Source organism: Cynocephalus volans, chromosome 10, assembly GCF_027409185.1.
Source record: "Cynocephalus volans isolate mCynVol1 chromosome 10, mCynVol1.pri, whole genome shotgun sequence".
Taxonomy (NCBI): Eukaryota; Metazoa; Chordata; class Mammalia; order Dermoptera; family Cynocephalidae; genus Cynocephalus; species Cynocephalus volans.
The window spans coordinates 96,541,866-96,566,209 of NC_084469.1; the positions used below are offsets into that span (position 1 = coordinate 96,541,866).

The window sequence follows — 24,344 nt, forward strand, 5'->3', positions numbered from 1 at the left end:
CACCCAGCTGGAGGTGGGACCTCCCCTGGTATGTCATCCTTACCTTGCTCCTCAGCATTCATGGGGCAGAAGATCTCCCCCAGCCCCTCCAACTCATCTCGTAGTGTCGCAAAGCCTGTAGCCCCTTCATGGCCACGTGTGGCAGCTGGGTGCCCCGTATCCTCCCAGCCTGGGGTGAATGTGGCCACGTCAGATTTAAGGCTCTTGGTGGCGGCTGTGGCTTCCCTGGTGAGCTCTAGGCCTGCACAGAGTGTGTCTGGGTGGCTCAGGGCAGTGTGATCTCTTTTGTCCCAGGCCCTGTAACTGGTGGATCCATCCCAGAGGGTGTCCTGGGTACCAGGTAGCCAATTCCGGATGGTGTCAAGACCAGTGTGGACAGCCCCTGTGGCCACACTTCTTGCTCCAGAGAGCCCAGTGGACACTGTGTCTTTGGTGCTGGTCAGGACAGCCTGGGTCTCATTTTGTCCAGTTTCCACGGCTCCTCTGGCCACATTCACTGCCCCTGTGAGGCCAGTGGACAGTGTGTCTTTTGTGCCTATGACCACAGCCTTTGTGGTGTCCAGGCCCCCCTGGGCAGCCCCTTTGGCCACATTCACAGCACCAGTCACCCCACCACAGATGGTGTTCTTGGTGCCGGTCAGCACGGTCTTGGTTGTGTCCAACCCAGTCTGGACAGTTCCTTTGGCCAAGTTCACTGTCCCAGTGAGCCCACTGGACACTGCATCTTTGGTGCCAGTCAGCATGGTTTTGGTGGTGTCCAAGCCAGTCTGGACCGTTTCTTTGGCCACATTTAGTGCCCCCATGAGCCCAGTGGACACGTTGTCTTTTGTGCCAGTGACAACAGACTTTGTGGTGTCCAGGCTCCCCTGGATGGTCCCTTTGGCCACATTCGCTGCTCCAGTGAGCCCAGTAGACATCATGTCTTTGGTGCCGGTCAGCACAGTCTTGGTGGTGTCCATACTGGTCTGGATGGCCCCTTTGGCCACATTCACAGCACCAGTCACTCCACCAGAGACGATGTCCTTGGTACCAGTTAGGACTGTCTTGGTGGTGTCCATGCTGGTCTGGCCAGTTCCTTTGGCCAAGTTCACTACCCCAGTGAGCCCAGTGGACACTGTGTCTTTAGTGCTAGTTAGTACTGTCTTGGTGGTGTTCATACCCGTCTGGACGGCTCCTTTGGCCACATTCATGGCACTGGTCGCCCCACCACACATGGTGTTCTTGGTGCCAGTCAGTACAGTCTTGCTGGTGTCTAAGCCTGTCTGGACGGTTCCTTTGGCCACATTTAGTGCCCCCATTAGCCCAGTGGACACAGTGTCTTTTGTGCCAGTGACAACAGATTTTGTGGTGTCCAGACCCCCCTGGACAGCCCCTTTGGCCACGTTTATGGCACCAGTCACCCCAGTACAGACGGTATCCTTGGTACCAGTCAACACGGTCTTGGTGGTGTCTAAACCAGTCTGGACACTTCCTTTGGCCAAATTCACTGCTCCAGTCACCCCAGTGGACACTGCGTCTTTAGTGCCAGTCAGCACGGCCTTCGTGGTGTCCAAGCCAGTCTGGACAGTTCCTTTGGCCACGTTTAGTGCCCCCATGAGCCCAGTGGACACAGTGTCTTTTGTGCCAGTGACAACACACTTCGTGGTGTCCAGGCCCCCCTGGACGGCCCCTTTGGCCACATTTACAGCACTGGTCACCCCAGTATAGATGGTGTTCTTGGTGCCAGTCAACACGGTCTTGGTGGTGTCTAAACCAGTCTGGACACTTCCTTTGGCCAAATTCACTGCTCCAGTCACCCCAGTGGACACTGCGTCTTTGGTGCCGGTCAGCACGGTCTTGGAGTTGTCCACACTGGTCTGAACGGCCCCTTTGGCTACATTCACAGCACTGGTCACTCCACCATAGACAGTGTCCTTGGTACCAGTTAGGACGGTTTTGGTGGTGTCCACACCAGTCTGGATTGTTCCTTTGGCCAAGTTCACTGCCCCAGTGATCCCAGTGGACAGTGTGTCTTTGCTGCCCATGACCACAGACTTTGTGGTGTCCAGGCCCCCCTGCACGGCCCCTTTGGCCACGTTCATGGCACCAGTCACCCCACCACACACGGTGTCCTTGGTACCAGTTAGTACAGTCTTGGTGGTGCCCACACCAGTCTGGACAGCCCCTTTGGCCACATTCATTGCACCGGTCACTCCAGTGTACACTGCATCTTTGGTGCCTGTCAGCACAGTCTTGGTGGTGTCTAAGCCAGTCTGGATGGTTCCTTTGGCCAAGTTCACTGTACCTGTGACCCCAGTGGACACTGCATCTTTGGTGCCAGTCAGCACAGTCTTGGTGGTGTCTAAGCCAGTCTGGATGGTTCCTTTGGCCAAGTTCACTGTACCTGTGACCCCAGTGGACACTGCATCTTTGGTGCCAGTCAGCACAGTCTTGGTGGTGTCTAAGCCAGTCTGGATGGTTCCTTTGGCCAAGTTCACTGTACCTGTGACCCCAGTGGACACTGCATCTTTGGTGCCAGTCAGCACAGTCTTGGTGGTGTCTAAGCCAGTCTGGATGGTTCCTTTGGCCAAGTTCACTGTACCTGTGACCCCAGTGGACACTGCATCTTTAGTGCCGGTCAGCACAGTCTTGGTGGTGTCCACACCGGTTTGTACAGATCCTTTGGCTGCGTTCACTGCCCCAGTGAGCCCAGTGGACAGTGTGTCTTTGGTGCCCATGACCACAGACTTGGTGGTGTCCAGTCCCCCCTTGATCACCCCTTTGGTCACGTTCATGGCTCCGGTCACCCCACCACACACAGTGGCCTTGGTACCAGTTAGTACAGTCTTGGTAGTGTCCATGCCGGTCTGGACAGCTCCTTTGGCCACATTCATGGCACTGGTCACCCCAGTGGACACTGTGTCCTTGGTACCAGTTAGGACAGTTTTGGTGGTGTCCACGCCAGTCTGGATTGTTCCTTTGGCCACGTTCACTGCCCCAGTGAGCCCAGTGGACAGTGTGTCTTTGGTGCCCATGATCACAGACTTGGTGGTGTCTAGTCCCCCCTTGACAGCCCCTTTGGCCGTGTTCATGGCACCCGTCACCCCACCACAGACGGTGTCCTTGGTACCAGTTAGGATGGTCTTGGTGGTGTCCACGCCGGTCTGGACAGTTCCTTTGGCCAAGTTCACTGCCCCCGTGAGCCCAGTAGACAGTGCATCCTTGGTGCTGGTGATGACATCCTTGGAGGTGTCCAGACCCCCTTGGACTACCCCTTTGGCCACACCCACTGCCGCGGTGACCCCACTGGACACCACCTCCTTGGTGCCCGTGAGTGCAGATTGGGTGGTGCCCAGGCCTTCCTGGACCACTCCCTTAGTCACATCCACAACATTGGTCACCCCGGAGGAGATGGCGTCCTTGGTCCTAGACATCTTAGGGTATGGCAGGTCTTTGGCCCCCGACCCCATCTGATGAGAAAGGACATGGGCAGGCAAGAGAAAAACCAGGAGACACCTCCCCACCAGGTTCAGCTATCCCAACTCCCTGGTGTGCCTTGTGGGGAGGGACTGCAGCCTCTCTGAAAACCAAGCTGCCTCCTCTACACCTCTCCCCCGGAAGTACTTCTCCCTGGTACTTTCATCACCTGGGCTGCCAGCCTGGCGCTCCGGGACACGGCCTTCACAAGCTCTGCATTACGGAATGCCAGGTGATTCCTTTCCAACTCGCTCCAGCCCCTAACTCAGTCAAGACCCCATGGATGACTGACTGCAGGTCCCTGACAACTCTTGAATCTGTCCCAAGGCCTCAAGGTCAAGTCTTGGAATTACATGTTTTTGTTCATCTTGCCTATTCTCTATTTATGGCAAATATTGAGCCTGGTTTCCTAGAGACTTTAAGGAGAACAAATTGTTTAAACTTTTTTTTTTTGGCAGCTGGTCGGTGCTGTTTATTAAAGTATTCAAGTAAGGGCTGGCCCGTGGCTCACTCAGGAGAATGTGGTGCTGATAACACCAAGGCCGCGGGCTTGGATCCCTACATAGGGATGGCTGGTTAGCTCACTGAGTGAGCGTGGTGCTAACAACACCAAGTCAAGGGTTAAGATCCCCTTACCGGTCATCTTTAAAAAATAAAATAAATAAAGTATTCAAGTAAAAGAAATGAATCAAGGTTTAGAAAATTAATAACCAGAAAAATACAGACACTGGGCCGGCCCGTGGCTCACTCGGGAGAGTGCGGTGCTGATAACACCAAGGCCCTGGGTTCGGATCCCATATACGGATGGCCGGTTCGCTCACTGGCTGAGCGTGGTGCTGACAACACCAAGTCAAGGGTTAAGATCCCCTTACCGGTCATCTTTTAAAAAAAAAAAAAGAAAGAAAAAGAAAAATACAGACGTTAGGTTTGAACCATAGGACCTTTAACCAGTTTTGGCCTACCAAAGGGCATTTTTCTCTAGTTTCACCACACTAAACAAAGCTGGTGACGGCCTGGGAGTTACCAACACTTAGGTGTAACCATGAGTGTGCTGTTTTTAATCCAGTGGTTCTCAATTGAGTTGATCCTTCACCCCACCCAGGGGACATTGGTAGCTCTCTGGGGACATTTGTGGTTGTCACGACTTGGGGGTGCTCCTGGCCTGGAGTGGGTGGGGGTCGGGGACATTGCTCAACCCCTGCAGAGCTTAACATGGCCCCACCACAGAGAAGGATCTGGCTCCAAGTCTATAGTACTGAGGTTGAGAAGCCCTGAAATTATACAATGATACCTCAAAAAGTTCATGGAAAAATAGAATCAAAAGGTAGTGTGAATCTTTCCATGAACTTTTTGGAGACCCCTTGTATTCTCACACCTGGCTCCTGCCCAGAGTTGACTCAAGTGGGCACCTTGGTCTCTGCAGCTGGAGAGAAACAGGTTTGAATCCCAGCTCTTTCCTGCATTTGCTGTGTGACCTTAGGCAAGCCTCATCATCTCTGAGCCTGTATCCTCATCTGAAAAAGGGTGACCAAAGAGGCACCTTCTTCAAGGGTGGTGCAGGAAATGAGTCGAGATGTCTGAAGCTCTGTGTGCATAGTAGGTACTCAATTAATACTAGTTGGGGGGCAGGTATAAAAGGGGGTGTGGCCTCAGCTTCCAGGAATATGTTTTGATTTAGGCCAGACGGGCCTGCAGAGGGTGAGCCCCACAGTGCTTTGCCCTCTGAGAGCCTCCAATCGGGCTTCAGTGAGGGCAGAGGGGAGTCACAAAAGACTCCAGAGTCGGGGTGTGTGCTGGGTGGAAGAACCAGGGCTTTGCCCCCCTGCTGTGGCCTTCAGTCATCATAGACTAGCCACTTCTTTTGACTGGGCCTTGGAGACAATAACAATGCCAGTGCCCCCCATTTATCTAGGATTGAGGGCGGATGCAGCATAGGTCCGTGGTTCAGCATCTGTTCAAGGTTGAAACCCCACACTACCACTTTTTGCTGTGTGGCTTTTGGCAGGTGACTCAGCTTCTCTGTGCTTCTACTGTCATGGGGGGTATTACTGCGCTCTTCCTTGTGGGGAGGTTGGGAGGATTAACTGTTAACAGTGCTTAGCATAGAGCCTGACACACCACAGGGGTGTCTGCCTGTCTTTGGCCTACAACAACCCCTCCCCCCAGATGCTGGGAACTGAGACATCTCAGAAGGGGCACCCCGAGGGTTTCTGCTGCAAGTTGAGAGGCAGAGGCCATCGGACCAGGCTCCACAGGCCCTTCTCACCTTTTCCGAAGGTTGCAGCGGCTTTTCCATTCCCCTGGCTGTCTGCTCCGGATCGGTGGCCTCTGCGGGGACAGGGGCTGGTCAGGGAGGGTGAGGGACATGGATGGGATCAGCCACAATGGTGCCCGTTGCACAATCGCCGGGCACAGTCTGAAAGGTCAGGAATGTCCCAGTCACCCCGCCAGGGACAGCAGGAGGTGACATCCACAGCCACTGGCCAGGCTCAACCACCAATCCCACCAGGGGCTCCCTGGACTCGCAGGGCCACGGTCCCCTGGAGCAGGGCTCTGTGGCGTTTTCTCTGCTGGGTGTTGGCCACCTACTCTAAGTTCCAGGGTCCACATAGCCTGGGGTGGGTGGGTGGGTGGGTGGGAGCAGCTCCTGCCCCACCCTGCCCCACCCCCACGCAGCTGCCAGCAGCCTGTTGCCAAGGTATGTGGAGCAGGAGTCAGCTGCCTGGGGCTCTGGGCCCAGAGAGAGGCCTAGCTAGGGGTGCTGCCCCAGCCCTGGGCTCCCTGCAGTGGCCCCTCTGTGTGCCCCGAGCCTGCCTGAGGCACCCCAGCTGAACCATTGGAGGCTGGGGAGTCTCCCAGGCTGTGTGACCCCAGGGAAGCCACCGCCCCTCTCTGGGAGATGGGATCTCAGTCTCTGGTGAGCTCAGACATGCAAAGCACCGGCCTGGTCCACCATGCATCAGCAGCAAGGTGGTGGGGGCGGGGGCAGGACTGAAACAGGCTGGGTTCCAAACCCAGCTTTTGCTGGTGATGCCACCTGGGCAACTCTCTCCCTGTATTCATGCCTCAGTTTCCCCATCTGGCGCTAAATGAGCATGCCAGCCTCGTAGTGTGTAGTCAGACAACACAGGCATATAGGAAGCGCTCCCCAAGTGACCCGAAGTTCCTGCTAGGGGATTTCCTTTTCACGGGGTTCACCCTCAGAGTCCCCCCACTGTTGGGTTGTCCACTCACCCTGGGCAGCCTCAGGGGTGGGAGCCCCTGCAGGGCTGGCAGCTAGCCGGTTTTCTCTCGCTGAGCTGTGAGCGTTGGCCACTAGGTTCCGGGCAGAACTGAAGCCAGGCAGAGACCCCAAAAACCTGCCCAGGGTCTGCGTGGCGTAGGGGGCAATGTGAGCAAGACCAGGCCATGGCAGGGATGGGTGAGAGGGAAGCATTGCTCAGTCCGATACCACCCCGGCCCCTCACTCCTGGGTGACTTCGGGAAAGTGTCCTAGCCACTCAGCCTCAGTTTCCTCACCTGGGCAATGGGCAGATTCAACCTGCCTCCCATGGACAGAGGAGGAGATCGTCCACCAGGTCTCCGAAGACCTTTTCCTTCCACAGTCTCCATTGCACAGATGGGGAAACTGAGGCTAAGAAGGGGGGGCCATTGCTGGCCCAAGGTCACACAGTGGGGTAGGGGCTAAGGTCTGCATGAGCCCCCCACCCCTGGCTTGGGACAGAAGGGAAGAGGTGGCATCATGGTTCTCAGAGCCCTCGCACCCTAGCAGGGAAGCACCTCTCCAGACCCCAGGACTGGGGAGGTCACCTTCCCAAGGCTCTGGGGGGTCTCTAGGCCCTAGCAGGAATCTGCCCTTCTTTCCCCTCTCTTTACCTTGCCCTTGGTTTTGGGGGGATCCCGGCTCCCTTCATCCTGAGCAGACATGGTTCTAGTCTAAGCAGCTGGAAGGGGTCAGAGAAGATGCATGAATAGGAGAGGTCCCCAGCCTCCTGCTCCACACCCATCCCCCCAACACCCACCTGGATTCTTGGCGTCACCAGGGGCACAAACGGCCCTGCTCACCTGAACTGCAGAGTCCCTCAGAGCAACGGCCAGCTCAGCTGGCAGCTGGCTTTGCTCTCGGCTCCCAGGCCTTATAGGGTCTGGGTCAGGCGCAGGCCCAGCCGGCAGAGGCAGGCGGCCAGTGAGGCTGGGGGGGCCTGGGCGGTCATGTGCCTGCCTGCCCGGCCCAGCGTGGGCCCCAGGCCCAGCACCTTTCCCCCGCTCTCAGCACTGGGCCACCTCTGCCCACGGTATCTGCCCGCACCAGGCCAAGTGACTCATGGGCCAGCTGGGCTCTCCTCCTGGGCCCTGAGGCACTGTCTCCATGCCCTCTGCCTTCGGTTTCCATCCATGAGATGGGTACAGTTGGAATCCCTACTCTGGTGGGACGCCTTGGCCAGTTACCATCTTTGTGCCTCAATTTCCCCCTCCAGACTCCTCACCATGACCCATAAAGTCCCGTATGACTTGCCCTGTCCCCTTCATGCCCTCCCCTCCCCCCTCTCCCTCACTCCTCCCTCTCATCTTGCTCACTCTGTCCCAGCCACACAGGTCTCATTGTTGTTCCTCCAACATGCCAGGCTCGGTCCTGCCCCAGGGCCTTTGCACGGGCTGTTCCCTCTGTTAGTTTGGAGCACCCTTCCCCCAAACACCCACATGGCTCCCTGTGTCCCTAACCTCTGCCAGGCCTGTTTCGTTCCTTGCTGTGTCTCGTGCACTTAGAACAGTGCCTGGCACACATTTTGGTGCCTAATAAATGTTTGGCTAAATGGGCCAACCCATAGGGTGTTTGTGAGCCTGAAACAAGGCTGCGTATGTGACCTATCTACCCCAGTGCCTGGCACCAGCAGCTGCTCAACAGACATTAGCTTAGCCTTGCCCAGGCAGAAATGGGGTCTCTAAGAGGAATGGGGGTGTCCCAAGCAGGAAAGGGATGAGCCACTCCAGAAGGGACCTGAGCCAAAATGTGGACAAAGATGTAGCACCATCAGGGCTGGAGGCTCCCTAGAAGTGAGAAGCTGGCCTACTGGGCTTGGACCAACCCAGGAAGGCTCCCTAGAGGAGGTGTCTTGTGCCTGAGGCCACATAGCCAGGAAGTTGTAGACAGGATTCAAATCCAAACTTGGAGACTGCATGCCGAGTGGGCTGTCTGTGGGTGGATGGACAACCAGAAGAATGACGGCCACACCCTCCCTGGGCTGTGTCCTCCCACCTGCCCCTGGGACAGGGATCCTAGCCACGTGCTGGATGAGGGAGCAGACCCAATTAGTGGCTCTGGGCGCTGAGCTGGGAGGAGGAAGGGTCCATCCAGCTACTGTGCCTGATGACACCTAGGCCGTTTCCTTGGAGCTGTCACTGTGTTGGCTAAACAGTTTGGGAACAGAACAGGGGGGTGTCCCCCAGTCTGTTTACTCCCAGCCAATGCATCCCAAGGGTAGCAAGAAAAATTCTGGGTGTTTCCCTCCTCTTCCTCCCAAGGCAGCCACAGCCCAGTGGGGATGGGGAGAAAGCAGCCCCAAACAGTAGAAATATCTTAAACTCTCCAGTCAGGGCATGTTCCTCCTCCACCCACAGCCCTCCATGGCTCCCACCTGCCTTGGGGTAAAAGCCCAAGGCCCACAAGGCTCTGCACAACCTGCCCCATCCTTTCCCTGCCCTCCTCTCCTCCCCGCTCACTCTGCTCCAGCCACATGGGCCTCCTTGCTGTTCCTCCCACACGTCAGGCTTGGTCCTGCCTCAGGACCTTTGCACATGCTATTCCCCCTGCCTGGAACACCCTTCCCCAAAGCATCACCTCAGAATTCACCTCCTCAGGGAGGCCTTCCTGCATTGCTCCTCCCATTTAATATTAGGCACCCCTCCCTGTACCCCCACAGGCTCCCCATCACCTTCCCTTTTATTTTTCTCATCATCTACTAACACTAAAATAAGTAATTTACTTCTTTTTCTTGTTTATTGTCATCTCCCCTACTGCACTAGGAACTCCGTAGAGGGCAGGATGTTTACTCACTGCTGCGTCCTCAGGGTAGAGAACTGCATGGCACACAGCAGGCGCTCAGTAAATACTTGTTGAACGAGCAAATGAATGAGTGAATAATAGTTTCCGTGGGTGAGACGTTTACTGAGATTCGGCAGAACTGCCTTTATACTTTCATGCCCATTTCACAGAGGAGAAAGCTGGAGTTCGGAGAGGGAAAGTCCTTTCCCACCCAGTTGTTGGCAAGGCTGGGCCCACACCCCAGTGTCTTCACTGCTGTCCCCCGGTAACCCAACCCTTCTCTGATCCCAGTATCTCAACACTTCTCTTTCTCTCCCCTCTGTTCCAAACTGATTTCCCCAATGCCATGCCTTTACCTGGGCTAGTGTCTCTGCCAAAATGCCCTTCCCCACCCCGTTCTGCCCATCCTCGCCAGGCCTGGCCCTCTGGGAGCCACCAGCCTTGGGTGGGAAGAGAAGACAAGCTTGCCAGTGGCTGTAAGTCAAGGTGGAAAGGGCTTGGAGCCCTGATAAGGTGGGCTCTGGAGGGTTGGAGGGGGAGCTCTCCCACTGGGGTAGAGTCCGGGAAGGCTTCCTGGAGGAGGAGGCATTGGGGCTGGGCCTTGAGGATGGACAAGATGTGTTCAGGAGATGGGTGGTGAGGTGGGAAGGGCATTCCAGGCAACGGGCACAGCCTGAGCAAAGGCCCAGGGGAATGTGCACAGTTCAGGAGAAATGGACCAGAGTATCTGTGCAGGGCAAAGGATAAAGCGGGAAGCTGAAGAGCTTGGATGTTTGGTCTGAGGGTGAAAGAGAGCTATGGAGGTTCTGGAGCAGGGGCAGGGAGGTGAATCTGGCTAGTGGGAAGTGGTTGGAGCGCCCAGAGCCACCCTCTGGACCGAGTCCCAGGGAAGCCAGGGGCCACCCTGACCTCACTGCACCAGAAGGTGGTTTCCCAACCCCCCACCCAGCCTTAAAGGAGTCCAAGGAGCAACCAGGAATGTGGTCAGAGGACAGGAGGGCCCCCACGAGACCAGCCCCTGACCCTTGCCCTGCCTCTGTCTTCTCCGCTTCTGCCAGTGCAGCTGGGGAAATCACGGCAAGACCAGCTCCTGCAGGTCTGGGGAGGTGGGGAGAGGAGGGGCTGTCCCGTCTGACTTCTGCCCTCCCCTCTCCTGTTCCCTGCAGTTTCTAAGAAATCCACTTATACTAAGATGATAAAAGTTGCCGTTCTGGGTAGTGCACTTGAGGGGACAGGGCTTACCCCAGGTGGGCTGGGCTCTAGTGATGGAATTCCAGACAGGATGACCAGAGGATCAGGGAGTGTCATTCCTTCCAGATCAAGAACTCTGGCTTGAAACCCCCTTCTCCATGTCCCCGCATTCACACACCTCTGAGGCCCCTAGGACTGAGACCCACTCCAACCAGAACAGAGGCATGGGCCTTCAGACAACACTAAGCACCTTTATTCTGGAGAGCAAACCCCAAACAGCAAAGCAAGTGGGTCTGGCAGGTGGAGGGGCATGGCCAGGCATCTTTGGGGGACCCCTCAGTCAAGAATATCCAAGCTGGGGGAGGATGGGGGCTCACTTTTCAAAGCCCCAAATTGAAGCCATTGGGCAAAAAGTATGTTTTTCTGGGGAGTTTTGATAAGCTTCTTGGTGGTGGAGGGGAATGGGACCACAGACAGACGAAGAACCCAGCTCATGGCTAAAGTTAGACCTGAGTTGGGTCTTAGTTCCTGCTCCTCTCCGGGCCTCATGTTCCCAAGTGTCCAAGGAAAAGAGGGGAGGGTCCCATAGGAGCAAAGATGGCCAAGGATCCTGAGTTCAGCCCCCTCTCAACTCAGTGTCAAGGCCAAGGCATTGGCCGATAGTGCTTACGCATGGCCACCAGGGGGCAGCAGCAACCTCAGCGTGCAGGGTGGCCATCCCCCTGCCTGTCCGTCCACTGGCAACCTTTGGGTCAGAAGTCCAGCTCGGGCATCAGGGTGTGCTTGTCTGGGCGGCTGGGGGGCTCCAGCTCTTCCTCGCGAATGTCCCCGGGGAGGCCCGTCCCATCCCCATGCTGGGCCTGCCAGGCCCTCTGCTGGGCAGGCCAGTCCATGTGTGCCCAGCGAGGGTCGGGGCTCCCGACCACCTCATCCACCAGGGATTCCAGGTCAGGCAGGGGCTCGGCCCTCTCCACAAGGATGGGTGCGAAGGGCCCGACGAGCCAGGGTAGTGGCACAGCCTGCACCACGAACTCCAGCAGCTCGTCCACGCTGGCGTGGGCCCGGGCCACACGGCCTCGGCCCTCGGCCAGCGCGGCTGCTGGCACGTCCCTGAAGCAGCGGGCATTGGCGAAGGCGGCCTGCAGGGCGTGCACGCTGCGCCGCACCTCGGCCACCTTCTCCTGTGCACCGGGAGGCAGGCCCCGCACGCTGGTCTCCAGTGCGTCCACCGTGCCCTGCAGCTCCTGGGTCAGGCTGCGGGACAGCATCAGCGTCTCCAGCTCCGCCTGCAGGGGAGGGGTGCAGGGACCTCAGTTCCCCAATGGACAATCAACAGGTCCATCACCCTACCTCATTTTCCTCCATGGATATACATGGATCCATGAACCTGCCTCAATTGCTGCCATGGACACACAATGGGGCATCAATGTGCCTTAGTTTTCCCGATGGATACCTGATGGGACTGTGGCCCTGCCTGTTTCACCCCTACACACATACAGAGCCACTGACCTGCTTCATTTTCTCCCGTGGACCCACAACGGGACTGTCGCTTTGCCTCTGTTTCCCCATGGACACCCCAACCAGCTGAACTCAGCATTTAATTGGAGACACCTTGAGCCCAGCCCCTGGCTGATCTGGAACCCCTCACTCTACATCTCCCTACACTGCCTGGAAATGGCCACCACCTCACCTGGCTCCCCTGCACCTCACCTGGCTCCGTCTGCGGCCATTCTCCCAGGGTTGCTGGCTCCAGTCCTCCCACAGCTCGTGCACCTTCCCGGGGCAGGCTGGGATGATGGGGGTCACCCCAGTCTGCATGAGGTCAATCTGCAAGGACAAGGACAGTGGTAGTCAGGGCTGGAGGATTTGGGGGTGGGGTAGATTCAGGACCAATCCTTCCCTGCATCTGGCCTCAGTAAGCATGTAGTGAGCACCTCCTGTATGCAACCTTCCTTGCCTACTGATCCAGCCCGGCCAAACTGCGCCTTCTCTGCTCTGTCCTCGACCAACCCCCAAGACCTATGGTTCCCCTGAATTTCACTGCTGGGCCTTTGTCCAAGCTGGTCCCCCCACCAGGTACACTCTCCCCTCCACCCCATCCCCCTGCCTGGCTCACTCCAATTCACGTCTCAATCTGGATGTCACCCCCTCCAGAAGCCCTCCCTCCTCCCCTCCTGGCTGGGCAGACCCTCATCTGGGCCTGACACCCCTAGTGGACTGAGAGGGCTGTCTGTGCCTTCAGTGCCCAGGTCAGGGCCTTCCCTAGTGGGCGCACATCGAAATAAGTGAGTCCCAGCTATGGGTGTGGTCCCCACATCTGTAAAAAGTGCATATTAGAAGACGGATGGAGGGCTGGCTGGTTAGAGCACAGCCTTGTAACACCAAGGTCAAGGGTTCAGGTCCCTGTACTGGCCAGCCACCAAAAAAAAAGAAAAGATGAATGGGAATAAACTGTGGTAGATACATGTGGTGGAATATGACTCAGCCATGAAAAGGAAGGAGATTCTGACATGTGCTAAAACATGGATGAACCTTGAGGACATTGTGCTCAGTGACATAAGCCAGTCACAAAAGGACAAATACTGTGTGATTCTGCTCATGGGAGGGACCTAGAGTGATTGGATTTAGAGACAGAAGTAGAATAGAGGTTACCAGGGGCCGGGAGGAAAGGGGAAAGGGGAATGATTGCTTAACGAGAACAGAGGTTCTGTTTGGGGTAATGGGAAAGTTCTGGAAATAGGTAATGGTGATGGTTACACAAGTGTGCATGTTCTTAATGACAGTGAGTCATACACTTAAAAATGGCTAAAATGGTCAATATTACGTTTATATATATATATATATATATAAAACATAACCAAAATACATATACATATTTATATATATATGTATATGTATTTTGGTGGCTGGTTGGTATGGGGATCCGAACCCTTGACCTTGGTGTTATAATACCAGGCTCTAACCAACTGAGCTAAGCGGCCAGCCCTGTTAAGTACATTTTACCACAAAAAGTGGGTATTAGAAAACACAGCGTTGGTGCAAGAACCTACTACACCTGTATAGTGTAAAACACAGACACAGTGCTGGGTACCCGCTGGGCTCTTGATGTATTCACTGAATGAGCATTTATTGAGCCATTACTGCGTGGTGGGTGCTCTGCCAGGTGCTGGGGGTAGGGTGGTGAACAAGCCAGCCAGTACCTGGAACAGAGCCCGGCACAATAAATGTTTGTCGACAGAGCAGAGTAGATCCCTGCCCTCCCAGAATTATCAGTCTGGAGGGGCAGAGGCAATAAACAAGTAAATGAAGGAGCAGATCCCATGGTTTTCCAAAAGCAGAAGCAAGATGTGATAAGAAGGAGAATAAAGTGTTCCAGGCAGGGGGAACAGCATGTGCGAAGGCCCCAAGGCAGGACAGTGCACCACATGTTGCAGGAACATGGAGCAGAGAGAGTGAGGGGGAGAGAGGGAGGATGGGAGGGCAGGGAGGGGATGGGGTAGGTCGTGCAGGGCCTGGTGGGCTGCAGGAGGACTTGGGCTTCTCCCTCCAGGGAGGTGGGAGCCATGGAGGGCTGCAGGCAGAGGAGGGGCAGGACCTGACTCGGGTGCTCATGGGCGCCCTCCAGTGGCTGCTGCAGGGAGGACAGACTGTGGGGGGCGAGGGTGGAAGCCGGGGGTCCAGGTGAGTAATAATAGGGGCTGGACCAGCATGGTGGCCATAGCAGGGGTGAGAAGTGGGTGAATTTGGGATAGACTTTGAAGGCAGAGCAGACAGAATGGCTGCTGTATTGAATGTCAGTGGGGAGGATTCCTCCCAGGTTGTGGCCTGAGCACCTGGAGGGACGGAGCTGTCGTCAGCTAAGTTGGGGCAGGGAATGCGGGAGGAGCAGGTTTGGGGGTGTCTGACCTCATTAAGCTCAGGAAACAAGAGCTGTTATTTTCCTTTGCAGCGGAGAGTACTGGACAGTGGGGGATGGAGCTGGATGTGAGCTGGTAGCTGAGAGGAGGGAGGATTCGGAAGGGTGGCAAGGCAGGGAAAAGGGCACGTTCTCTTTCTTCTGACATCTCCTGTCTATAAGTTCCAGCTCCCATCTCCCCTCATCCATAAAACCCCTCCCTGACTCCCCGGGCTCCTTGAACACACACGTGGCTGGAGGTGACTGAGCCTGGCTCTGCCTCCCCCTGCAGGGGACCAGGTACTCAGCTGGCGCTCAATCTGTGCTTATTGGTCTGGCTCATGAGCAGGGGCGAGCAGAGAACTCTCACCAGCTCTAACGTCTCCTGCAGCTGGGCCAGTGTGTCCTGGGCACGGTGTTTGCTCTGCCTCAGTTTCCCCAAAGAGTGCTCATAGGCCAGATGGCGGATCCGCGCGGACAGGGAGCCCAGACGCACGAAGTAGCCCTGTTGTCTCCTCTGATCCTCCACCGAGCCCACTTCCGGGCCTTCAGCCTCAGCTGCCAGCGCCGCTGGAGGACAGGACAGGGGAGGGGCTTTAGTGTGGCCACCCCCTTCCACAAATGCCTAACCACCTTCTGGGTAGAACAGCCCACAGACTCCCAAGTTTATAGTTTCCTTTTACTAACATCAATCCATTTAATTGTCCCCAAACCCTAAGATGTAGGCACTATTATTGGCCCCATTTACAGATGAGGAAAATTGAGGAAAAGAGAGGTAAAGTCCCACAGTCTGCAAGACGTAGACTTGGGATTTGAGCCCAGGCATGCTGGCTCTAGAGTATACTTTACTTACCCATTCTATTACACAGCCCCTTAAAGAATGTATCACGAGCATCTGGCACACAGTAGGTGCTTCAGATGCCTCACTGCCTTTCTGCCAAGGAGGGGGTTAAGTCAACACCTTCTTCTAGTGTTATAAAGCAGGGGTTGAAAAGCCAAATTGTCTCCAGGGCCAGGCGGGTATCAAAAACAATCAAAGCAAGGGTTTGGGGTCTGTCTCAAAAAAAAAAAAAAAAAAAAAAAAATTGAAGCAGACAAAACGTGAAACATTGGGAAATGGTGGGGTTAAGGGAACCGCCTGTGTCGTTTTTCAAGACAAGCCAGAAATCAGGATTTGTAGCACAAAATCTGATTGCTAGATGCATAAAGTGAATTAAAACATTTAAAAGGCATTGCACAGGCCAAATTATGCAGTTTGGAGGGCCACCAGTTTGAGATCTCTGTCCTCAAGTCAATAAACCCTTCATGCCCTTGGGGTCTGAGGGGTCTTGGTCCTTGTGAGATGTGGGTTGGGGGGCTGTGGAAGTCAACTGAGAAGTCAGGCTTGCATTTGAGCTCCATGTTTGTTGCCGATCTGCTGTATGGCCTTGGGTAAGTCCCAGACCTCTCTGATCTGTACCATGGGGACCTCTCTGATCTGTACCATGTGGATGGTGATAGGGCAGGAAGATTCAGGGGCTGGGGAGAGGAGAGTGCTGGCCTCACCAAGCTCCTCCTCCGTCATGGGCAGGAAGTGGTCCACCAGCTCCTCGGACTTGCCCAGTACAACGTCCACAGCATGGCTCACAGAGCGCTTCAGCTCCACGCTCCAGCGCCGGCCCCGCCGTGCCAGGCCTGTGACACCGCTGGCTACTGCATCTTTGGCCGAGGTGACCACCTGGCAGGAGGGGCCCCCATTCCAGGTGCTGCAGCTCTCCAGCTTTGTTCTCCCCACCCCAGTTTTCTGGGGATGGCACTTAAAGACCCCTGGAACCCTTCCTGGTTCTGTGCCTCAGTTTCCCCTCTATAAAATAGGGGATAATAAAATCCTTCCCTCACAGGGGTTGTTGAGGGGGTTACCAGCACCTACTGGGACGATATATGTTGGTGCCAATTATTTATTCTTTTTTCTTTTTCGGGGTTGCTGGCTGGTATGGGGATCTGAACCCTTGACCTTGGTGTTACATGGTGGTGCTCTAACCAACTGAGCTAACCAGCCAGCCCCATGCTGATTATTAACAAAAGCCTGCCTCTGCCCCAGTGTCCAGCTAGCACCATCCCTCCGTCCCATCTCTTTTGGCCCACCCCCGTGGAGGTCCCACGGTCTGGTCATCCTGGGTACCGTCTCTGAAGGTTGCTGGAGAAAGGGCAGCTTCTCCTCCAGCTTGTCCAGGCCCCTGCAGGCCAGATTGTTCACTGTGGCCACTGAAGAGAGAGAGGTGGGGAGTGAGACTCAGGGAGATGCAGAGGGAGATAGGGACACAGAGAGAGACATAGAGGGAGGGAGTAGTAGAGGGAGAGGCAGAGAAAGAGAGTAGGAGGCAGAGACAGAGAGGGAGGGAAAAGATCAGGAGAGACAAAAAAAGACAGGGAGAGACAAAACAGAAAGGAGGCTGGCCGGCTGCTCAGTCGGTTAGAGGGCGGTGTTGAAAACACCAAGGTCAAGGATTCAGATGGATCCTCCCCTCCCTCCAAGAAAAGACCCGCATTCAGGAGACAGACAGATTTGTCCACAGAGGTGTGAAGGCCTCCTAAGACCTTAAGCCTGTGTGAATCTAGAGTAGCCACAAAGAGGCTGGGATGGACATCCAGAGGTCTTGGACAGAGACTCTGGAGGAGGGAGACCTGGACCACAGGGAGACCTGGGGGCCTCCCAGCAAGTGGCTGACTCTGGGAGAATCTAGGGGCCCTGAGGGTGTGAGTGGGCCACCAGGCAGGACCCAGCCAGCCGCCTGGCTGCTCCCAGCCCAAGGTGACTCCTCAGCCCTTCCCAGCTCAGATGTCCAGTAGCAAGCTCAAGGTCACTGGTGTTGGCTGGGAAGGGGGTGGGGGGGACCCAGGGCTGGGACACTCAGGTGACCTTCTTCCTGCCCCCTGCCTCTCACCCCAGCCAGATTGGACCTCTGAGCTGGTCACAGGGGTCCACGGAGATTTGAGAAATGTGGGGCTCAGACTGCGGGGTTCAGGACAAGTGGAGGCAGGGACAGAGAGGTGGGAGGTTGGACAGACAGATGGACTTAAGGCATGTCAGGCCAAGGAATGAGGGAGGACGACAGAGAGGCAGACCAAATGTGCAAATGGGGACAGAGAGGAGGGGAGACCAGGAATGAACAGGAAAGGGCAGAAGGCCAAGCAAGCAGATTAAAGTGTAAGTGAACAAGATTGAGGGGAGGTAGGAAGGGGGCTGACTAGGGGGTGGAACAGGTAGAGAACAGAAGGGGAGATGGGACAGGTGGACAGACTGATGGGGGTACAGGCAGGTGGATGACCCCAGGGCATGTCATGCAGATGGACCAAGGGGGGCCGGGGCAGTGGGGCAATCCACAGATCCCAGGGACTGGGCCAGGAGGACTCACATTGGGGCTGCAGGTGGTCGAGCAGAGGCTGGGCATGGTCCAGGGCACAGGTGGTCAGGCTGTTCACGCACTGCTCAGCCATGCGGCAGGCAGAGCCCAACAGCGGGTGCCTGTCCTTGGCTGCACTGTAAGCGTCAAAGACTGCAGTGCACGTGGCCCTGACTAGTGGCAGAGCCACTACGCGCTGCACCACGTTCTGTGGGAAGGGGTGGCATCAGAGGGGCCCGGGGGGAGATGGGGGGGCTGAGACACAGCATCGCCCACTTCCCCTCTCTGGGCATGAGACTTGCGGAAAGGTGTATTGAGCGCCTAACTGTGCATAGGTGGTGGAGACACATAAATGTGAGACTGTTGTGGTCCCTGCACCCATACACAGAGTGTTACAGGTTCTGAAATAATTTGTCTGTTCGACGGAGGAGACATTAGTCTATAGGGGTTAAGGTCACAGAGTCTGGAGCAAGACAGCCTGTGTTCAGTTCTGATTTGGCCACCTCCAAGCTTGTGTGAGCACGGGCAAGTGACTTAACTGCTCTGTGTGTTTGTTTCCCCATCTGTAGAATGAGTTTCTAGGGTTGCACTGGGGTATTCAAGGAGCCAATGTACGTGAAACGCTTGGGCTATTACCGTTATTGTTATGAAAGGTGCTGTGGTGGTGGGCACAGAAACAGAAAGATACAGGTGGAGATTCAGATAGAAAAGGGAGAGAGTGGGGCAGGAGCCAGGTAAGCCGGCTGGATATCCTTGGAGAGAAGTCCCCCTCCCAGGTCCTCATTAAGCCCTCTCTAGGGAATGGGCAGAATGGACCAGCCCCCTCCATGGTCTAAAATGTTCTGTTTCCCAGCAAGGATTGGATGGGAGGGGATACCTGGCCTGAAACTGTCCCAGAAGGGACTATCCCCACCCTTCCCTGTGCCCCTACTCCATGGGAAGGGGCAGCTCCTCACCTGCTGGTCCTGGTCCCACAAGCTGGGTCTGGGGGCCTGACCTGCCTCATCTTCAGACATGTCTGCTCCAAACAGGGTCACCCTGGAGAGCAGGACAGAGTGAGGGGGTTCCCTGCATGGCAGCCCTCCCTGCTCTTTCCCAGGCCCTGGGCCCTGTCCAGCTGGGCTTTGTGACTTGGACAAGTCTAGTTCCCTCCTGGGGCCTCAGTTTCCTCATCCGTAAAATGGGGTATTGTTCAGGGCACAGACAAATGCAGGCACAGGGCTCTGCGAACAGTAGGTGCAGAATAAAGAGCCTATGACAAGGTGGGGGTACTGTAGTGATTCAAAGCATGGGCTCTGGGGTGAGAAACACTGGGTTCAAATCCTGCCATTATCTGCTGTGTGACTTTGGGCAAGTGTCTTCACCTCTCTGGGCGGTTTCCTTTTCTATAAAATGAGGAAGGTCCCTGCTGCCCCTGCGCTGACAGAACTGCATAAGCAGCCCCCTGCAGGGGTGGAGGTGGTGGCTGCAGAATCCCAATTAACCCACAGTCCGTTTGACAGGGAAACTGAGGCACACAACAGGTCCATGCTGGGCCCAAGGTCACTCAGCTAGCCAGAGTCAGAGCGGGGAGCTCGACCTCAGGCCTCTGACTGGCCTCCTTCCCCCACTTCTGTCGCCACCCGGGCCCTCTCAGTCCTGGTCCATGCCCAACAGGGTCCTGAGCTCTGGCCAATTGGGTCAAGGGTCTCAGCCACCTGTTCCGGCCCATCATACTCTCCCAGGCGGCCGGACCACCGATCCGGCCTCCCACCCCGAGCCTGGGGGCGCTCGCGCACTCACCTGGACGCCCGCAGCCTCAGACCCCCGCTGCCGCCGCAGACCCCAGACTCTGGCTCAAGTCTCCGCCCCTGCCGGCCCCGCCCGCCCCGCCCGCCTTATAGCAGCTCGGGGGGCGGAGCCTCTGGGGACAGACCAATGGGGAGAGGCCGTGAGAGGGCGTGTCCACGGGGCGGGGCTCCAGGCTCGTCCCACCCTCCCCTTGGCCGCACTCTGCTTTTGCCATAGCAACCCGGGGACGCTGGATGCCAAGTATTGAGCTACTTTCATTGGCCACGTTTGGTCACCTGTCACCCTCATTGCTGTTGCCGCCAGACACTGGAGGGCGATCACAGCTCCCACTGCCTTGCCGAGTGACCTTGGACAAGTTCTCAATGACTTTCTGGTTTTTTTGCGGCTGGCCAGTATGGGCATCCGAACCCTTGACCTCAGTATTAGCAACACCGCGCCTTAACCAACTGAGCGAACGGGGCAGGCTTTTTTGTTTCTTTGGTTTTTGGCAGCTGGCTGGTAGTTTTTGTTTGTTTGTTTGTTTAATCTGCCACTTAACGAAGTCAGGAGCCAGGCCAGCCTTTTCTCATATCCCCATTTTACAGATAAACAAACTGAGGAAACTCAGAAAACTTAAGCCACTTGCCCTGGGTCCCACAGCGAGTAAGGGCTCCTGTTCAAACCCAGATCCGCTAGACTCCAGACCCCTGCCTTTCATCACAATGCCTTCCAGGGGACTGAGAAAACTGGATGTGTCACAACACCCCAGTTCCCACAAGCCCACCACTACGTCGGCAGGTGGCCCCACAAACTGAGTCATAAGAACACAGCGCCCTGGACCCCGCCTGTTCCCCCAGCACCATCCAGCCCCTTCAAGCTTACCCTGGTTAGGGGCCCCGTTGGGTTATCACAGGTCAGTCAGCATGACAAATTGTTTGGAGACCTGGGTAATCTGGTTTAACTTAAACCTTCCCCAGGACACAAGTTCTGGCAGAAATCCACCAGTAAAATGACACCCGGGCAATGGTCAGGGTTTTATTTCCAGTTAAGTTCCAAGATAGGGGGAGGGAGGACAAGCCGTGGGCCATTGATCCCAATTGCCATCCATTATGGGACCCATGTCCCACACCCCAGGCCCCAGGCATGCCTCTTCTTTCCTTGGAAACTCCTTCATCCTGGAGATCTGGGAAAGCAACTTGGGAGACACAAAGAACACAATGAATGCCAGTTCATCCAATTCCTGTTGTAACAGTTATTTATTTAACACTTCAGGTCTGCCCCCAAGCTGAGCCATGTTGCATAAGAAGGGACTCGGTCTCAGGCCCTGCACTCAGAGCCCCTCAAACTGGGGAAGATGAAACCAGATAAAGACAACCCCATTGTAGCCAGGGCTTGGCCAGAAGGAGGGACCTGGGAATGTAGGGGAGCCCAGAGACGGAGACATCTTGGGAATGGGGAAAAGGCATTCCAGGAAGTGGGAACAGCTGGGACCAAGGTTAGGAGGCTGGAAAGCCCACAGTGCATTTTGGGGAACCTGGCCAAAATGGGTCCCAGCAACAGTGAGATTATTTGCTAAGTGGGGTGCAGTGTTCTTCCAGGCTCCACCCCCCACCCCCACCCCAGCCCCAGGCCTCACAGGGACCTGGCCACTGCCAGGAGCATCTGGCCCTTCAGGGCTTTAGGACTAGCACAGCATGTGTCATTCCCAGAGAACATCTTGTCTTCGTTGGCCACAAGCCAGCGATAGAGGTCGTGCAGATTCTGATCACAGGTCCAGGGGTTACCGGAGATGTCAAAGCCGTCCTTCATGTCCCGGGTTGGCTGCCCTAGGGATGCCCAGAGCCCCTCGGGCACACTGGTCAGGAAGTTATTGGAGAGGTCCAGCATGTCCAGCTGCTGCAGGCCTTGAAAGGCGCCAGCTGCCACCACAGCCAGCTTGTTGTTGTTGAGGAAAAGATAGCGCAGGCCCGGCTGGGGTGCCAGTAGGCCCTCTGCAAGCTCCCGCAACCTGTTGCCCTCTAGATGCAGCCGTTCCAAATGCAGCGGGCCCCTCAGAAGGTCAGGCGGCAGGGTCTTCAGCTGGTTTTCTCCAAGGTCAAGGGTGCGCAGGACGGTGAAGTTGGCCAGCAGTCCAGGGGGCAGTGTCCGGAGGCGGTTCCCAGACAGGTCCAGAAAACTGAGTGCTTTCAGGCCTTGCAGCCACAAGACCTCCAGGACTTCCAGGTGATTTTCCTTCAACACCAGGGTGTCAAGGGCTGCCGAGGCCTGGAAGAGGCCCGGGGGCAGCCTGGTGAGGGCGTTGCGGGTGAGATCAAGCACCTTCAGTTGTGGCACCGGCAGCAGGAACTCAGCTGAGAGGTTGTCCAGCCGGTTGCTGGAGAGGTGCAATTCCTGGAGATGAGGGGCGCCCTGGAGTGTGTCTGCTGGCAGCTGGGTCAGGTTGAAGAACTCCACGGCCAGGAAGATGGTGTCAGCTGGGAGGTATTGGGGCACTCTGGCAGGCGGGTGGCAGGAGATGGAACTGCCATTGTCTGACTGGGACACCAGGCAGCCTTTGAGGCTTGGGGTGGCCGCATGGAACGAAGCCACAAATAGCAGCAGCAGCAGGAACAGGGTTCTAGAGAGATGGGGTCAAGGCCCCGGCAATAACAGAAGGTGCTTCATAACCAAAGTGAGAAGGGGACCCACAATCTGCCCCTTCGTCCCACTGCCACCACCCTGGACTGGGCAGTCACTTCCTCTTCCTCTCCTGCCTTCTTCCCTCAACCCACTCCCACCCCCCACAGCTGCCAGAAGTGGCCCCTTTCCCAGGGAGGATTCTAATTCTATGAAACTTGAGTTTCTGAGTCTGAGCTCCACATACTACCCTTCCCCATCACCAGCCCAGCCCCAATGGGCTGTTAATCGTTCTCAGTCCATCTTGCTAGTTTCTTCTGATCTGGCTTGTGTTCTGGGTCCATTCTTGTCTCCCTGGCTCCTGTGTTTTGAAGGCAGAGCCAATGAACTCTTACTCATCCCGCAAAGCCCTAGCGCCAGTGCCCCCCCTTCCATGGAGCCTGCTCTGCCTGTCCCAAGGAGAGCTCTCAGTTCCCGCTCTGGGCTCCTCCTCTTTCTGCCCAGCCCTGACCAAACTGGGTTAGGTTATCTGTGTCCAGCTCCGTCCAAGTGCTTGGGTGCAACCCAGGGCTCCAGCTGCAAACAGGAGACTCTGAAGATGAAAAGTATGTCCTGCTTTGGGCAGGTCTGGGCATTCGGTCTCGGGAAGAGGTGGTTTAGAGTTGGCACCATAACACTTGGAGGCCTGGGGCTTCTCCTCCTCCTCCAGGGCATCCCTGTCCCAGCAGCATCAGAGATCACCCGCACGGCCTTGGTCACTGTAGCCCCAGGCCTCTGACAAGGAGCCTCTCCCCACTCCCTGCCTGGCCCCACAGCCCACCTGGGCTTCTGCAGGTGTGTGTGTGCGGGTGGGAGGGAGCCTGTCTGTTCACGGCTACAGTTGGTCTGGTCCAGCCTGCAGGTCTGTATCTGCCCCCTGTGACTTCAGTGGGTCAGATGAAATGTCCATGTGTCCCTGTGTGGCCGGGCATCTAGGCCTGCCCACGATGGATGGGAGAGGAACCTACCTCTGGTTTTGTGCTCCATTCCAAGAGGACATGGTGGCCCTTCTCTTTTCCTTCTTGGTTCCCTGGGCCTGGGGAGGTAACCTTATACCTGCCTGGAGTGGGGGCGGGGAAACAACCATGGGGAAGTCCCGACCTCCATTTATTTCCTGGTAGGGGCTGAACTTGAGCCAGGCAGGGGAAGGGGCGGGGTCAGGATTACACAAATTGCTTTGGCAGTTGTTTCCTGCCCCACCCCTTTTTGGCTCTGCTTCTAAACCGAGTTTTTTTCCCCTTTCTTCCTGGGTTTGTTTTTTTATTTTCCGGGCAGCTGGCACAGGGATCTGAACCCTTGACCTTGGTGTTATCAGCACCACACTCTACCAACTGAGCTAACCAGCCAGGCTTGCTTGCTTTCTGTTTTTTTTTTGGGGGGGGGGTACCCAAGAGTCTCTCTAGCTGAATCCCCACTTCTCCCAGCTAAGGATTCCAGGGTCAAGGTTCCCTGGGTGGTGGGGATAGCTCTTTGAGCAAGAGGTACTATTTATGATAAACTTGGACAACCAGGAAGCTCATTGAAAAGAACATCAAAAAAAATCTCTTGTCTTCAGTTCATGGCATTTTTTTTTCCCCCTGGAACTCACAAGTTGTTGGGGTTTTTTTGTTTTGTTTTGTTTTTAAATGAAGTGATGTTTTAAAAACAGATTCAAGGGCCAGCCTGTGGCTCACTTGGGAGAGTGCAGTGCTGATAACACCAAGGTCACGGGTTCGGATCCTATGCAGGGATGGCCGGTTCGCTCACTGGCTGAGCATGGTGCCAACAACACCAAGCCAAGGGTTAAGATCCCCTTACTGGTCATCTTTTAAAAAAAAGTAAAAATAAAAATAAAAACATTCAATAGTGAGTAATGCTGAAAGTCTCTATGGTCTTTGAACAATGGCTTGAGAAGAACAAAACCAGTTCTGAATTCCAGCTCTGTCTCAAACTGCTTTGCTTTGTGACCTTA

The 24,344-nt window shown here is 55.8% G+C and overlaps 3 protein-coding genes across 8 annotated transcripts in view; all 3 read right to left on the reverse strand.

Annotated features, from left to right (window-relative positions):
* Positions 1-7,598, reverse strand: part of PLIN4 (perilipin 4) — a 13,410-nt gene extending 5,812 nt beyond the window's left edge. For 2 of the 6 annotated variants that reach the window (XM_063111318.1, XM_063111315.1), the window contains exons 1-5: positions 7,522-7,598; positions 7,333-7,400; positions 6,691-6,826; positions 5,723-5,799; positions 44-3,449 (exon numbers count right to left, since the gene is read on the reverse strand). In XM_063111318.1, coding sequence (XP_062967388.1) covers positions 44-3,449; positions 5,723-5,799; positions 6,691-6,826; positions 7,333-7,383 — 3,670 coding nt within the window. In that variant the 5' untranslated portion in view covers positions 7,384-7,400; positions 7,522-7,598. Of the gene's footprint in view, positions 1-43; positions 3,450-5,722; positions 5,800-6,690; positions 6,827-7,332; positions 7,401-7,478 lie in introns of those variants that run through there. The other 4 variants (XM_063111317.1, XM_063111316.1, XM_063111319.1 and 1 more) reach the window with 4 other exon arrangements.
* A 3,323-nt stretch (positions 7,599-10,921) lies between these two features.
* PLIN5 (perilipin 5) lies at positions 10,922-19,830 on the reverse strand. The gene is made up of 8 exons (XM_063111979.1): positions 19,751-19,830; positions 18,925-19,006; positions 17,981-18,176; positions 16,747-16,829; positions 16,131-16,302; positions 14,956-15,155; positions 12,401-12,517; positions 10,922-11,976 (listed from the first exon to the last, which is right to left on the reverse strand). Exons 2-8 carry the CDS (start codon positions 18,982-18,984, stop codon positions 11,443-11,445), a joined length of 1,362 nt encoding a protein of 453 aa, XP_062968049.1. The 5' UTR covers positions 18,985-19,006; positions 19,751-19,830; the 3' UTR covers positions 10,922-11,442.
* A 1,145-nt stretch (positions 19,831-20,975) lies between these two features.
* On the reverse strand, positions 20,976-23,454 carry LRG1 (leucine rich alpha-2-glycoprotein 1). The gene is made up of 2 exons (XM_063109600.1): positions 23,362-23,454; positions 20,976-22,355 (listed from the first exon to the last, which is right to left on the reverse strand). The coding sequence occupies exons 1-2, from the start codon at positions 23,391-23,393 to the stop codon at positions 21,371-21,373; spliced, it is 1,017 nt and encodes a 338-aa protein (XP_062965670.1). The 5' UTR covers positions 23,394-23,454; the 3' UTR covers positions 20,976-21,370.
* Positions 23,455-24,344: the final 890 nt, after the last annotated feature.

Bases quoted from the DNA above. Each gene is read 5' to 3' on its own strand.
- PLIN5 (XM_063111979.1), bottom strand. From the start codon at position 18,984: ATGTCTGAAGATGAGGCAGGTCAGGCCCCCAGACCCAGCTTGTGGGAC. The intron at 18,177-18,924 runs GTGAGGAGCTGC...CCCTTCCCACAG, and splicing joins TGTGGGACCAGGACCAGCAG to AACGTGGTGCAGCGCGTAGT. The intron at 15,156-16,130 runs GTGAGGCCAGCA...CCTGTCCTCCAG, and splicing joins CATGACGGAGGAGGAGCTTG to CGGCGCTGGCAGCTGAGGCT.
- LRG1 (XM_063109600.1), bottom strand. From the start codon at position 23,393: ATGTCCTCTTGGAATGGAGCACAAAACCAGAG. The intron at 22,356-23,361 runs GTAGGTTCCTCT...CCATCTCTCTAG, and splicing joins AATGGAGCACAAAACCAGAG to AACCCTGTTCCTGCTGCTGC.